The sequence below is a fragment of the Eutrema salsugineum genome, unplaced genomic scaffold (assembly GCF_000478725.1).
Source record: "Eutrema salsugineum unplaced genomic scaffold, Eutsalg1_0 scaffold_10, whole genome shotgun sequence".
In the NCBI taxonomy this organism is placed as follows: Eukaryota; Viridiplantae; Streptophyta; class Magnoliopsida; order Brassicales; family Brassicaceae; genus Eutrema; species Eutrema salsugineum.
Genome location: NW_006256908.1, coordinates 3,711,258 through 3,724,837, shown reverse-complemented (window position 1 = coordinate 3,724,837; position 13,580 = coordinate 3,711,258). Strand labels below are relative to the sequence as shown.

The following is a 13,580-nucleotide window of genomic DNA, read 5'->3' as shown; positions in this document are numbered from 1 at the left end:
TGGGAAAAAGTCAGATTTCAAAAGACATCACCTAGTAAAAACTTTGAAGCTCATCGAATAAAACACTCAACTATCTTCCATATCTTCAAAGAACCATTGTTGGCAAAAAAAAAAAATATATATCTTCAAAGAACCATTATGTTTGCTCTACCATAAACATAAATGTATTCTTTATTTTAGATGATTTCATTTTATATGTTTTGTAAATATCTAAACCATTTTATGCAGAAATAAATTGTGATTTCTTATACTTCTGTTAGCATTTTTTTAAAAAAAATTGATCAATCGCATGAAACTGCTTGAATGGATTTTCTTTTTACCAAACAAAAAAAAAACTAATTAGTTGAATAGCTCTCAACAAGAATCGATGATATAGAAAAACAATTCAAATAATTGAGGATAAGTTGGGTCATAATAATTGATGTTTGTTTTCTTCAATGATGTTTTTGTTTTCACTCAACTCTCGAATGATTTTGTTTTTCGTCCATTAACAATAATTTAAATAAAAAAGCAAAAAAAAAAAAAAGAAATGGATGAGGACAAAAGAAGGTAAGGGATGTGTAAGTGGGGGTGAAGGGACCCACAAGAAGAGAAAGACAACGGAGTCTGAGGAATCTGTGTCGTTATGTCTTCAGATTCAGATGACACCTTCTGTTTCATTTGTCTTTTCTCCTCTTTTCTTTTTCATTATAAAAATTTATTTCCTCTTTAATTTGTATTTTTCTTCCACTCCTCGATTACTCATTTACTTACCTTAAAAGTTAAAACCTCGTTTATTAGTATAATTATTCAATTTAATAAATCTATGTATTGGAATGTTGGTTTGTGATTCATATGACAAAAAAAAGATTATGGTGAATGCAAAAACAAGAATATGATATTTTATCTTGATATTTTATTTTACTATTCCTTTTCTTTATTGTTTCGGCCACGATTACATTTACATATTGGCTTATAGAGAAACTTTACAGATGAGCAACCAACACGTGTTGGCTATTCTTGGTTTATGGCTCTAAAATTGATTTCCTAGGATCACAGGATCGTCTCTCCTCCCTTGTCGCTCGTGTGATACATGTGATTTATACGGTAGATGGGCTTCATTCCTTGAGCCCAACTCATTTCTCTAAATCTGTCTATTAACCATGCCCAAGTTCACATTTTCCCATTAATTTTATGATGTGTGCAAGTTGGAGTGGAGTAGAACGTGTTAAAAAAGTTTTACCAAAAGCCACTCTTTCTCGGATGTAGCGGTAGCCAAAATGTTCGAAAACAAGAATTTGGATTGTTTTCTGTATTGATTAAGTCAAGCGATTGTAAGGTATTTATTTCACATGTATTAACGGTGAGAACCCTTATACAAAGGAATATGACACAAAAATGACATTAACAAATAAGATTTAAATAGTATATTTCTATATATCTTAATACCTCCCTTCAGAGCATGGAAATCTCGAATACTCAATTGGTAATGAATAATGCCAACTTCACAAAGCTTTAGTAATAACATTTCAATGCGTCTATCTTGGCGCGTGTATAAATTAAAGATAGGATATGAACACTAAAGATAAAATTAGGTTATGTCTCAACAAGATAAACCAACAGTCATACCAAATGTTAATATCATAGGATCATGAGGAAGAACTGCAGATGAAGACCAATAATTCTGATCAAATAGAATTTAACTGGTTTAAAACCAAGTAGACCAACCTCTGCTCCGAAATAATATCAAAGACATATTGTTTTTGACGTAGTATATTTTCTCTGATCTATAAGGAACTTCGATCCCAAGAAAATATTTGGGACCTTCTAAATTTTCATATGAAAGCGAGACATAAAAGATTGATCTAGCAATTTTTTTGTTTTTATTTAAAAAAAAACAAAATATTAATTTTTAATACTATAACATAAAATTAGATATTTTTACTTTGTATAAAATAAAATGTGCGAGATAGTCTTAGCACTATTCATAATTAGGAAACAGGGGAGTGCAACTATTCAAACATTGTGTATTTTTCAATAGTACGCTCTTATCTCTATATATCCACTTCGTCAATATAAAATTCAGCGATAAATTCTCTTCGCCTATATAAAGTTTCAAAAACATGATTGTTAAATAATCTTTGAGATGATATTAAGATTTTTTTTCAGAATTTTTGTTAACAGACTAAAATATTGATTAACAATATATTACATATAGATTTTACTTAATTTTTGTTGATATTAAAGAGCGTTTCATTTTTTTAAAGACTAAAATATCAATCAAAAATATATTAAGTAAATTTTACTTAATTATATTTTTTACTGTCAACAACCTAGATACTTAGAACGATTTACATATATTTTGAGAGTGAATTAAATGCTAAGTTGAATGCTTTTTTGTTCTTTGCGTGTAGGATAAATGATAAAAAAGGTAAAAATCTCCTTACTTTTCATGAATTCATCCAAATGTATATGGAATGTTGGCAAACAATTGCTGTTGGCACTATCTTCACCAAGTTTGTTGTAAAAGCTACTTCAAACTTTTGATTTGCAAGCATGCAATGCATAGTCTAGACAAGAGCTTTCAATTTGGCTTTCCAATTCGGCCTAGTAGGTAAACTTTGCCGTATATTCGTTGCTCCTATAAAATTCTCTTCAATTCCTTGCATCCTAAGCTTTCAACCGAATTTTTTTATTTAATTATCTTAATATTAAAGAGTGCTTTCCTTCTCTTTCCTTATGACTAAATATTCACCACTAAGGAACAAAAAAAATCACCACTATGATATCTATTTTAAAAAAAATTCAAATCATGCCAGATCTAGAAATATATGTTTTTAGTAGGGTTGCAATATTTGATCAATTGATAATTAGAGAAAATGGGGCAGATAATTTGTTTTACACATACAAAACAAAAATAGTACAAAAATGAAGAAAGACCTCTCTTGCCCAAAATGCAATGTAATGGCTACTTGTTTTATTCTTCCAAATGCATGATTATATGGGTTATCAGTTATCGAGCATATTGACTTAAAAAAATAAGGAAAAAAAACAAAAGAAGTGTATTTAGTTTTGTTTCAGTTATTAAGAAGTATTTTCTCTATTTCACAAAGATTGTCTCATTTTGACACATTTGACACATAAAAAAATTAGTAAAAATTCCATATTACCCCTTATCAATACACATAACAAAATATTATTTCTAATTAATAAACTAAAACAATAAGTTTAAAATTAGATTTTTGTTTGATATTTTGCATTGGAAATACGAAAGGACACTTTTTACAAAACAAATAAAATTTTAAAATGACACATCTTAAAATGACACTTTTTGTGAAATAAAGACATATTAGTGCAAGTATTCAACATCGTATTCGTATTTTTAAAAAAAGTTAGATCTCTTTTGTAAAAGCTTGTTGTGTGATAAGACCTGAACATTGCGGTCTCCACCTGCGTCTCTTATGATTCAAAAGCATTATTTTATTAACTGAAAGTTAAAGACAGAATGTAACGTGTGTCTTTACCATAGCAAAAGAGCGAGCATTGTCAGGGCGATAGAAAGTGCGATTAGGGTTTCTACAGAATTCTCGGCCAAGTTAGCTCTCAGGGAGCCGCCTCCGGCATCATGACAGCGTCGGAGACGGAGGGGGGTATTCCGAATGATACACTCAAGTCTCAGGAATCAGGTTCTCAACCATCTTGGACAAACGTCGTCAAAAAAGTTCAGGGTTTGTCGAAACATGATTATCAAGTTTCTGTGGTTGATGGGGTGGATACGGTAGTGGTTCCGATGGAAGTTATAAAGGACACTCCACTGTGGGAAAATCTAATCGAAGGTCGTTTTCTATCTACTGCGCCCCACATCGCTAATGTGCATATGATAGTTAACAAGATTTGGCCGTTGGGAGACAAATCATTCAAAGTTGATGTGTTTGAGGTTAACTCAACAACTATGAAGTTTTGTATCAAAGATGAAACAGTTCGATCTCGTGTTCTAAGGAGAGGCATGTGGAATATTGCTGATATTCCCATGATCGTCACGAAGTGTTCTCCGATCATAGAGGAGACTCAACCTAAAATTAAAACTATCCCGATGTGGGTAATTCTGAAGAACGTTCCATACTCGATGTACTCTTGGAAAGGGTTGGGGTTTTTTGCGAGTGTCGTAGGAGTTCCCAAAAGACTACACCCTGACACAGAGTTATGTAAGAACTTCAATGAAGCAATGGTCTTTGTGGAGGCTGATATGTCGAAAGAATTACCCAAAAGTCATCAATTTGAACTGAAAGAGGGGAAGAAGGTCGTTGTGGACTTTTCATACCCTTGGTTACCACCAAAATGCTCTCACTGCGAGAAATGGGGACATCTGGTGGAAGTCTGTGTTGCTAAGACAGGGCAGAAAACAATATTGCAAAGAAATCTAGGGTCTGTTCTAAGGGACAGAGAAATCAGAAAACTCCAACCAAAGCAACTCTAGTGCGACAATCAGCTACAAAGGAGGAAAAGGTAGCGGACGATGTCTCTGAGACTTGTCAGGGCAGTAAGTCTTCAAAACAAATTCAGTGCAGTGAGGAGCAACAGGGTTTACAGCAGGGACAAATAATTTTGAAAGAACAGTCTAAGGTGTCCGAAATAGCTATTCAAACAAATCAGCAATCAGAGGAAGCTGCGTGGTGTACTGTTTCGCCAAACAAAGCCAGCAGTCAGCTGGATTCTCGAGCGGAAAGACAGTGGGGAAACATTTCCTCTCCATCTCGTTTTGATATTTTGTCTAAGGTTGACATGGAGGGCTTTACCATCTCTGATGTGCAAGATGAAACAGAGACCATTCTTGCAATCCCATCAACGGTAGCAGGCGATACAGAACCAGAGGATTGTGAAATTTCGACATCTGATATTCAAAACACAAGTCAAGAGAAAGATGTGGAAACATCGACAAGGGCACCTCTCCACAGGGCGTCCAAAGCATCCCACATATTTCTCCGAGTGTTGTAGCAAAGAAGAAATCCCAACTCAAACAATAGATGACAGGGTTCTTCTGGAATGTTCGCGGATTCAATAAAACTATTAAACATTCCGTGGTGAAGAAGTGGGTAAGGGATAGTTCGTTACAGTTTGGGTGTTTACTTGAGACGCGAGTCAAGGAGAGTAGAGCATTTTAGATTGCAACATCGGTTTTTCAAGGGTGGTCCTTTCTTTCTAATTATGAAACTCATAGATTAGGTCGTATATGGATTGTGTGGAGTCCCTCTGTACGACTTACTCCTATGTTTAAAAGTGCACAGCTGATTACTTGTTCGGTTCAGCTCGAAGGAGAGGAGGAAGAGTTTATATGCTCTTTCATATATGCTTCAAATTTTGTGTCTGAGCGCCAAGAGTTATGGGCAGACATAAAAGCTCACCAAGATTCCCCTATTATTTGAAACAAACCGTGGGTTCTAATAAGGGATTACAATGAGATTTCTGGATGCCGACGAGCACTCGGAGTTTGCAAGTTCTCCAAGTATATCTGCGGGTATGAGGGATTTTCAGCGGATAACGGATTACTGTTCTCTTATGGATCTCAACTACCATGGCTCGTTACACACATGGTGTAACAAGAGGGATGAGTATTAGTAAAAAGCTGGATAGGGTGTTAGTCAATGATAATTAGACTCAACACTATCCACGATCGTACTTGGTGTTTGAGCCTGGAGGGTGCTCGGATCACCTTAGATGTCGCTTCGCTCTTGATGTTCCGAGAGAATCAACAAGAAAGCCATTTAAGTTCATAAATATTCTAACTGAGCTGGATGACTTCACGCCTACGGTATCAGATCATTGGAAAGGAAGTCCTGCTCTGTTTCAATCTACGTCTGCTCTGTTTCGTCTCTCAAAGAAGTTGAAGACGCTTAAACCAAATCTGAGAGATCTCCGAAAGAAACAGGTGGGAGATTTGCAAAAGAGATCGACAGAGGCCTATTCTACCTTATGCGAAAAGCAGTCTGCAACTCTCTCTGATCCATCACCGCAATCCATTCGGGAGGAGGCTGAAGCTTTCAGAAGATGGGAGCGTGTTGCTGGTTTGGAGGAGAAATTCCTGAAACAACGATCAAAGCTACATTGGCTTAAGAAAGGAGATGGCAATAACAAGGTTTTTCACTTGGCAGCTAAGGAAAGGCAGATGCGAAATTCTATACGGGAGATTGAATGTTCAGATGGGAATATAACGTCAAGTAATGAAGCGATTAAAGCTGAAGCCGTCCGGTTTTTTCAGGATTTCTTGCAACATGAGCCGAATGATTTCGAAGGCATATCAGAGGAGAGTTTACGGAATTTACTTGGATTTAGATGTTCGGAACTAGACCAGGATTGTCTGATACAGGATGTTTCTGAGGCGGAGGTGAAAGAGGTCTTATTTAAAATGCCATCGGACAAATCTCCTGGTCCCGATGGCTTTACAACAGAATTTTTCAAAGTGGCTTGGCCCATAGTCATTGGTGATTTCACGGTGGCAATTCAATCCTTCTTTACGAAGGAATTTCTTCCTAAGGGACTGAACTCAACAATATTAGCATTGGTTCCGAAAAAGGAAGGGGCTAAACAGATGAAAGATTATCGCCCTATATCTTGCTGTAATGTGATTTATAAGGTGATATCTAAAATCTTAGCGAATCGATTAAAGGTGATTCTCCCGAAGTTTATTGCTCTGAATCAAACAGCGTTTGTAAAGAACCAGCTGTTACTGGAGAATCTTTTATTAGCTACAGAGCTGGTGAAAGATTATCATAAGGATAAAGTGTCTCCCAGATGTGCGATGCAGATTGATATTTCGAAAGCTTTCGACTCAGTCCAATGGTCTTTCCTATTAAACACCCTCTCTGCTTTAGACTTTCCGGCAAAGTTTATTCATTGGATTCGGCTCTGTATCACAACAACTTCCTTCTCAGTGCAAGTAAATGGTGAATTGACGAGTTTTTTTCAAAGTAAAAGAGGTTTGAGACAGGGCTGTTCACTCTCTCTTTACGTCTTTGTTATTTGCATGAATGTGTTGTCGAATCTGCTTGACAAAGCTAGTGCAGATTGGCGAGTTGGTTACCATCCATCCTGCAAAACCTTGGGGTTCACTCATATGTGTTTTGCTGATGATTTAATGGTTTTTGCTGATGGAAAGCCTAGTCCTATGGAGGGGATTATCGAAACCTTTGAGGAATTTGCTAAGATTTCCGGTATAAAAATCAGCTTGGAAAAGTCGACTCTGTTCATGGCAGGGGTTCAGCCATCGATACGACAAACGATTGCAGAACGCTTCCTTTTTGCAGTTGGCTCTCTACCAGTCCGATATCTCGGTTTGCCGTTAACAACACGAAGAATGACAAGCGCTGACTACCTGCTTTTGTTGGAGAAGGTTCGCTCGCGGATCCGATCTTGGAGAGCCCGATTTTTGTCTTTTGCAGGTAGACTGCAACTACTTAAATCGGTCATTATGAGCTTGATCAATTTCTGGTCAGCCGCGTTTTGCCTTCCGCGAGAGTATCTGGACAGTGTGGAGCAGCTCTGCTCTGCATTTCTCTGGTCCGGTCCCGATCTTAACTCACATAAAGCTAAAGTTGCTTGGACAGAAGTGTGCAGGCCTAAAGATGAAGGAGGTTTAGGCATTCGCTCAACCAAAGACATCAATAAAGTAAGCTGCTTAAAGCTCATATGGAGAATCCTCAACCCTCAGTCGTCACTCTGGGTAACATGGGTTCGCCAGTATTTGATGCGAGGTTTATCCTTCTGGTCGATCTCTGAGAAAAGTCTGGCGGAGTCATGGATGTGGAAAAAGATTTTGAAGCATCGAGATATGGCGAGGGCTTTTTACAGAGTTGAGTTGGGAAATGGATACGAGACTTCTTTCTGGTTCGACCAATGGTCTCCTCAAGGGATTTTATTGAAAAAAAAATCGGGGCTGGAGGTAGAATTGGCATTGGTATTCGGCTTCAGGAAACAGTCGGCTCGGTGCTTGACACACATCGTAGGCGAAATCACCGCTGTAGCATCTTTAATGAGTTGGAGGAGCTCATTCATGATCAGAGAACTCGGCGTAAAGAGTCTGAAGACAGAATTCTGTGGAAGGGGCGAAGTGATAAATACAAACCTTCATTCTCTGCAAAAGACACTTAGAATCACATTCGGACAGTTTGGCCTAAAGTGAACTGGTTTGGAGGAGTCTGGTTTACGTATTCAACTCCAAAGTATTCGTTTCTTGTGTGGCTGGCTATTCTCAACAGGCTAACTACATGGCTTCTTGGAGTAACACCATCACCATGAATTGTGTCTTCTGTAACCACCCATTAGAGACAAGAGACCATCTCTTCTTCTCTTGCGGTTTTACAGGTGAAATCTGGTCCAATTTAGTGAGGAAGCTGATGGGAGGGCGATTTACAACAGAGTGGAACAACCTTATTACTATCCTTCAACAGTCTGCGCAAGACGCAACTACTCTGTTCATTCTGTGATACTCGTTTCAGGCTTTAGTTCACTGCATTTGGAGGGAACGGAATAGGAGATGTCACGGTGATGACCCGTCCACCACACATCTCCTCACTAAGTTCCTGGACAAATGCATTCGAAACCGCTTATCTTCTCTTCGTCAGCTTGGGGTAAGCAAACATGGGGATAGCTTACAAAAGTGATACTCGATAGTATAGAGCAAAAAAGCATAATCTTTATGTTTTCTTTCTGATTTTATGAAGCATTCATTGTAAAGATGATTTTTTGATGAATAAAATTTTACATTCTTAAAAAAAAACAAAATGTTAAAAACGTCTCTTAAATTAGAACACTAAGAAACCGTTGTTAAAGACAGATAGAAGCATGTAACTGGTTATTCAATTTTTTTCTTTTCTTCTTTTTTTTTTTCGACACAAGTTTTCAATTTAGTTATTGGGTTTTGAGCAATGGACATTCAAAACAAATGAATCTCTTAAATGAGTCTTAAACCCAACTTTAATATTAAAAAATAATTAAAAGACCCTAATGAGACTCAGCAATGTTTATGCTCTAATGTATTAGAGGAGAAAGAGTAATATGACGATGACAATTTAGAAAAGGAATAAAATAATATGGTTTTTTCTTAAATAGCTCAACAAAGAAAAGAAAAAATGGCATTACACTACTCTGATAAAACAGATGTCAGCCAAACAACATAATCAAACAAATACTTAGACCCTAAATCTTCCAGTTAAACCCCTAAACTCTCTGCATCAGATTATAAACCAAAGACACACTAAATCCTAGTTTTAAGAACATAAAGTCTTACAGAGAGTTAACCAATTCTACGGATCCTCACAAATAGACCAAACTCATTCGGTCTACAGAAGTTACACAGTTTCTAAGCTCGGGATCTAACCGCATAAATTCTTCCGGTTTTAAACTGGTCTCCATCTTTCCTTCTCATCTCAATGATCTTCCTGTGAGAGTTTGAATGCACAGTTGGGATGAAGGTCGGGCTCGAGGCTGGACGGTATTCTGGAACAAGACGGCCTGATCTGAACCTGACGCCACAAGCATTGCAAAGTGTTTTAGGCCCACTGGGACCTTCCCTCCACTGTGGAGTCTTGGTTGTCTCGCAGTGAGTGCATTTCCGGACTGTCCCATCTGCGTTAAACGGCTCTGGACTGTAAGAGACCGAGTGGGCCGCACGGTTCTTGCTCTTCTTGCGTCTCTTCTTGGAGGAATTCTCAGAAGAGAGGTAAGTTTCAGATTCTGACTCATCTGGAGCAAACTGCTGAGACATTCCTGATGCAAATGTCAGGAGGGACCTGATTCTCGGCTCTGTGGGGCGTTTGCGCTTGCTTCTGATGCCTTTCACAGGAAGGGCCAGCCTCTGAGCTCGGTTTGGGTTTTGGAACGACACAGAACCATTGGCGCTCTCGAGAACTGAGACTGGGCTTGAAGACTGAAACAGCTTTGAGACTTTGACATCAGGAAGGGAGCTGTCGACTTCCGAAGAACTCGACTGCTTCTGCATCGCATGAAGACAAAGCCAGTGAATGTAAATTTCAGACACATATTCAAAAACACTAGGAAGCGTATCCATGGTAAAAATGAAAGACAGGATCTTTATCAGTTCCTATCCTTACAAGATATGATACCATTTATGGTTTGTGTCCCACGAGTTAAGTAAGAGATATAGAAGACTTCTACAGATTTAAGAGATCCATACTTAACAACACAGTAGAGCCATAAAGAAGTATACAAACAAAACAAGCAGAGCATAATTCCACATACAGATTTCCATATACAGACACTAAACTAACCAACGTAACTTACCTTTTATTGAAGAAAAATCCCAAAGTTCCCCCTGCCACAAAGGCACCAAACCACCACAAAAACACTCGACGCACTTAACTCTCTTATCACATCCATTTATATACTCCAGCTACTGAGCTGGGAACTAGTCCTATACATGGCCATTTGACTCAAAACAACAGGCTATAGTGAAAGACCTAAGACACAGCATAGTCCTATTCTCATAACTTCAGAGACTTGAAATATACACTCTCGGCTGCACCATAACCATGGGATTCTTTTCCAGGTGCTTTCCCTATAGAAGCAATACGCTAATATCTTTTCCTCATGCAAATGTGTATTGTGATTATGTGAATAATCTACCAAAGTAACATGTGTATGATGTGTAAACATGTTTTTTTTTTTTTGCATGCACACTTCTAAGAACTCTTACATTACCGAATTCTAAGCTACCAGACAGAGTCCTAAGAATGTATTACATTACCGAATTATTTCCTCCAACAAATGCTCGTTTTGTTGTGAAAATGATGCATGACGAGGGCATAGATGATGCATAAATAATGCATAAATTAAGCATAAGAATATGCATAGAAAAACTAAAAAAGTAAGGATAAATGATGTATATGAGCGTGATTCTGTGACTTATACACACTTTTCTAACATGATGCAATAAAAAGAAAGCTTGAAACCAAAAGAATGATAATGTACAATATACCAAATTATTCCTTATACAAATGTCTATTGTAATCGTGTGAATGATCGATCAAGAAACGTAAACAAATGAAGTTTGAATCCAAAATGATGCACTTTCCTAATGCAGATAAGATTGATTATTTTCTAACGCAATTTAGCAACCGATGCAATAAAAGTCATCTGAAGCTTGAATCCAAAATAACTGTTTTGTTGCGGTGTAACAAAATTAGTTGACCAATGCATATATGCGAATTGATTATGAACAACATATCAAGTTGCATAAATGATGCAAAGTGAACTCTCTTTTTCTCGCATTTTTCTAACCATATGTGTAAAAAAGCAATTGAGGTTTAAAGAACCATTATGTAAATACGATCCTAACTTAGTGTCCCTAATCAAACATGTTCTGTGATCGTGTAAAATAATCATTCAAGTAATATGAATGGATGATGCGTATAAGTGTGATTAATTATCTTTTTACGCTCTTTTCTAACCTAACAACACTAAAAAGCTACCAAAGCTTGAATGCAAATGACCAACTTTCCTAAATCAAATGTGTGCTATTGACTGTGGCATAATCTAATAAATAATATGCTTAAGTTTCCTGTTCAAACATGGCTCTTTTGCACACGCTTCAAACCTACATGCAGCGCAAAAACTATCCAACAGACAAGACAAGCATAGATAAATGTACACAAGCATCAAGAACTCACCAAAACGGGCACGGGCTTTTGGACTCCCACGCGTTGTCCCTTGCAAGTGCTACCATGAGTGAACTCAGAGGACAAACTCGTGAGCACATCCAATGAAGGAGGCACGAGGTTCTGAAACTCGGCGTCCCAATCTCCATCGCCACTGCCGGTTTCGATGTCTTCTAGGGGAAAATCGAGATGATTGATGAGATCATCAAAGAAGTTATCCCCTAAACCCTTGAAGTCCTCTTCAGGTAACCAAGAACCGTTATTCATTTGTCACCCTCTGTCGAAAAAAACCATTGACAAAACACACCATAAGGCAACACAAGAGTAAGAAGCCAAGCCATGTAACAGGTATCAACTTTTTCAGAGATAGACAAAAGAATCTTAAAAAAAGGTTTTCAATTGAATATGAATGTTAAAATCAATGACTTTACAATTTACTTCATAAGAACAGTTTACAAATTCATCATGAGGACACCAAAATATGAAGTATTGACTATTGACTATTGACTAAAAATTCAATTACCATATTCACAAATAAACTTTTAAGCTTAGACAAAACACATCATAGGGCAACACAAGACTAAGAAGCCAAGCCATGTAACAAGTATCAATTTTTTCAGAGATAAGCAAAAGAATCTTTAGAAAAAAGGTTTTCAATTGAATATGAATGTTAAAATCAATGACTTCACAATTTACTTCCTAAGAACAGTTTACAAATTCATCATGAGGATACCTAAATATGAAGTATTGACTATTGACTAAAAGTTCAATTACCATATTCACAATTAACCTTTTAAGCTTAGACAAAACACATCATAGGGCAACACAAGAGTAAGAAGCCAAGCCATGTAACAAGTATCAATTTTTTCAGAGATAAGCAAAAGAATCTAAAAAAAAAAGGTTTTCAATTGAATATGAATGTTAGATTCAATGACTTTACAATTTACTTCATAAGAACAATTTCGAAATTCAGCATGAGGATACCTAAATATGAAATATTGACTATTGACTATTGACTAAATTTCAATTACCATATTCACAATTAAACTTTTAAGCTTAGCTCATCAATATGTTGACTCAAAGTGAGAAGCAATAAAGCAGTTTCTCATATTACATAAATGGCAAAAGATTCATTGAGTCAAGAGGATAAAATTATATTTCCTCAAACAATTTTTCTTCATTTCATAATTTGAATTGAAAACCATTTCGGGACATACAAGAATCCGAGGAACAGTCTCCGGTTTCATTTTCTTTTTAGGGCACAAAGAGATAAGAATCACAACGAAAAAAAATCCTTTGTAACATTTGTCTCAATGTCCAAAACAAAACACAAAATGAAGAAGAAAATGCAAGAGAAAAAGCGAAAGTGAAGAAAGATGAACAAACCTTGTGATACAGATGATGACTACACAGAAAGCATTCCCAAGCGCGAGCGAGGGAGAGTGATAGAGAGAGAGGAGAGAGATGGAGGAGAGAGAGAATCTAAAATTGTCCGAAATTGGGGATTTAGGGATTACAGAACAGAGAGAGAGAAGAGGAGAAAGAAGAGAAGGGGGAGAGGAGATATATTTAATATGCGGTAACGCACATGGAATTTTTCAGTGTGTCTTCTTTACATTAACAAAATCTTCTTTTTTTTGGAAATGAATTTTTACATATTTTCTGTCTTTTTTACTTATACAACTCAAGATTTCTTCACTTTAAAGAAATTTGTAAATCAATTTTCTAATTTTAAGAAAGGAAATAACTTCTGTATTGTACATGCATGGAGAAAACTGGGACAAATATTAATGGGAGAAATTCAATTCATACCCTATATTAAGCAAATGATTAATTTTGTTTCTTATATATAAAATTAGTGTTTTTAGTAAATATATTTCTCTGTAAATATAAAATTAGTTTTTTAATAAAATATTTCCCTGTAAATATAAA

General features: G+C 36.5%; 1 protein-coding gene across 1 annotated transcript; it reads right to left on the bottom strand.

Annotated features, from left to right (window-relative positions):
- Window positions 1–9,056: 9,056 nt before the first annotated feature.
- LOC18028037 (putative GATA transcription factor 13) lies at window positions 9,057–13,234 on the bottom strand. The gene is made up of 3 exons (XM_006409796.2): window positions 13,035–13,234; window positions 11,661–11,925; window positions 9,057–9,967 (listed from the first exon to the last, which is right to left on the bottom strand). Exons 2-3 carry the CDS (start codon window positions 11,913–11,915, stop codon window positions 9,335–9,337), a joined length of 888 nt encoding a protein of 295 aa, XP_006409859.1. The 5' UTR covers window positions 11,916–11,925; window positions 13,035–13,234; the 3' UTR covers window positions 9,057–9,334.
- Window positions 13,235–13,580: the final 346 nt, after the last annotated feature.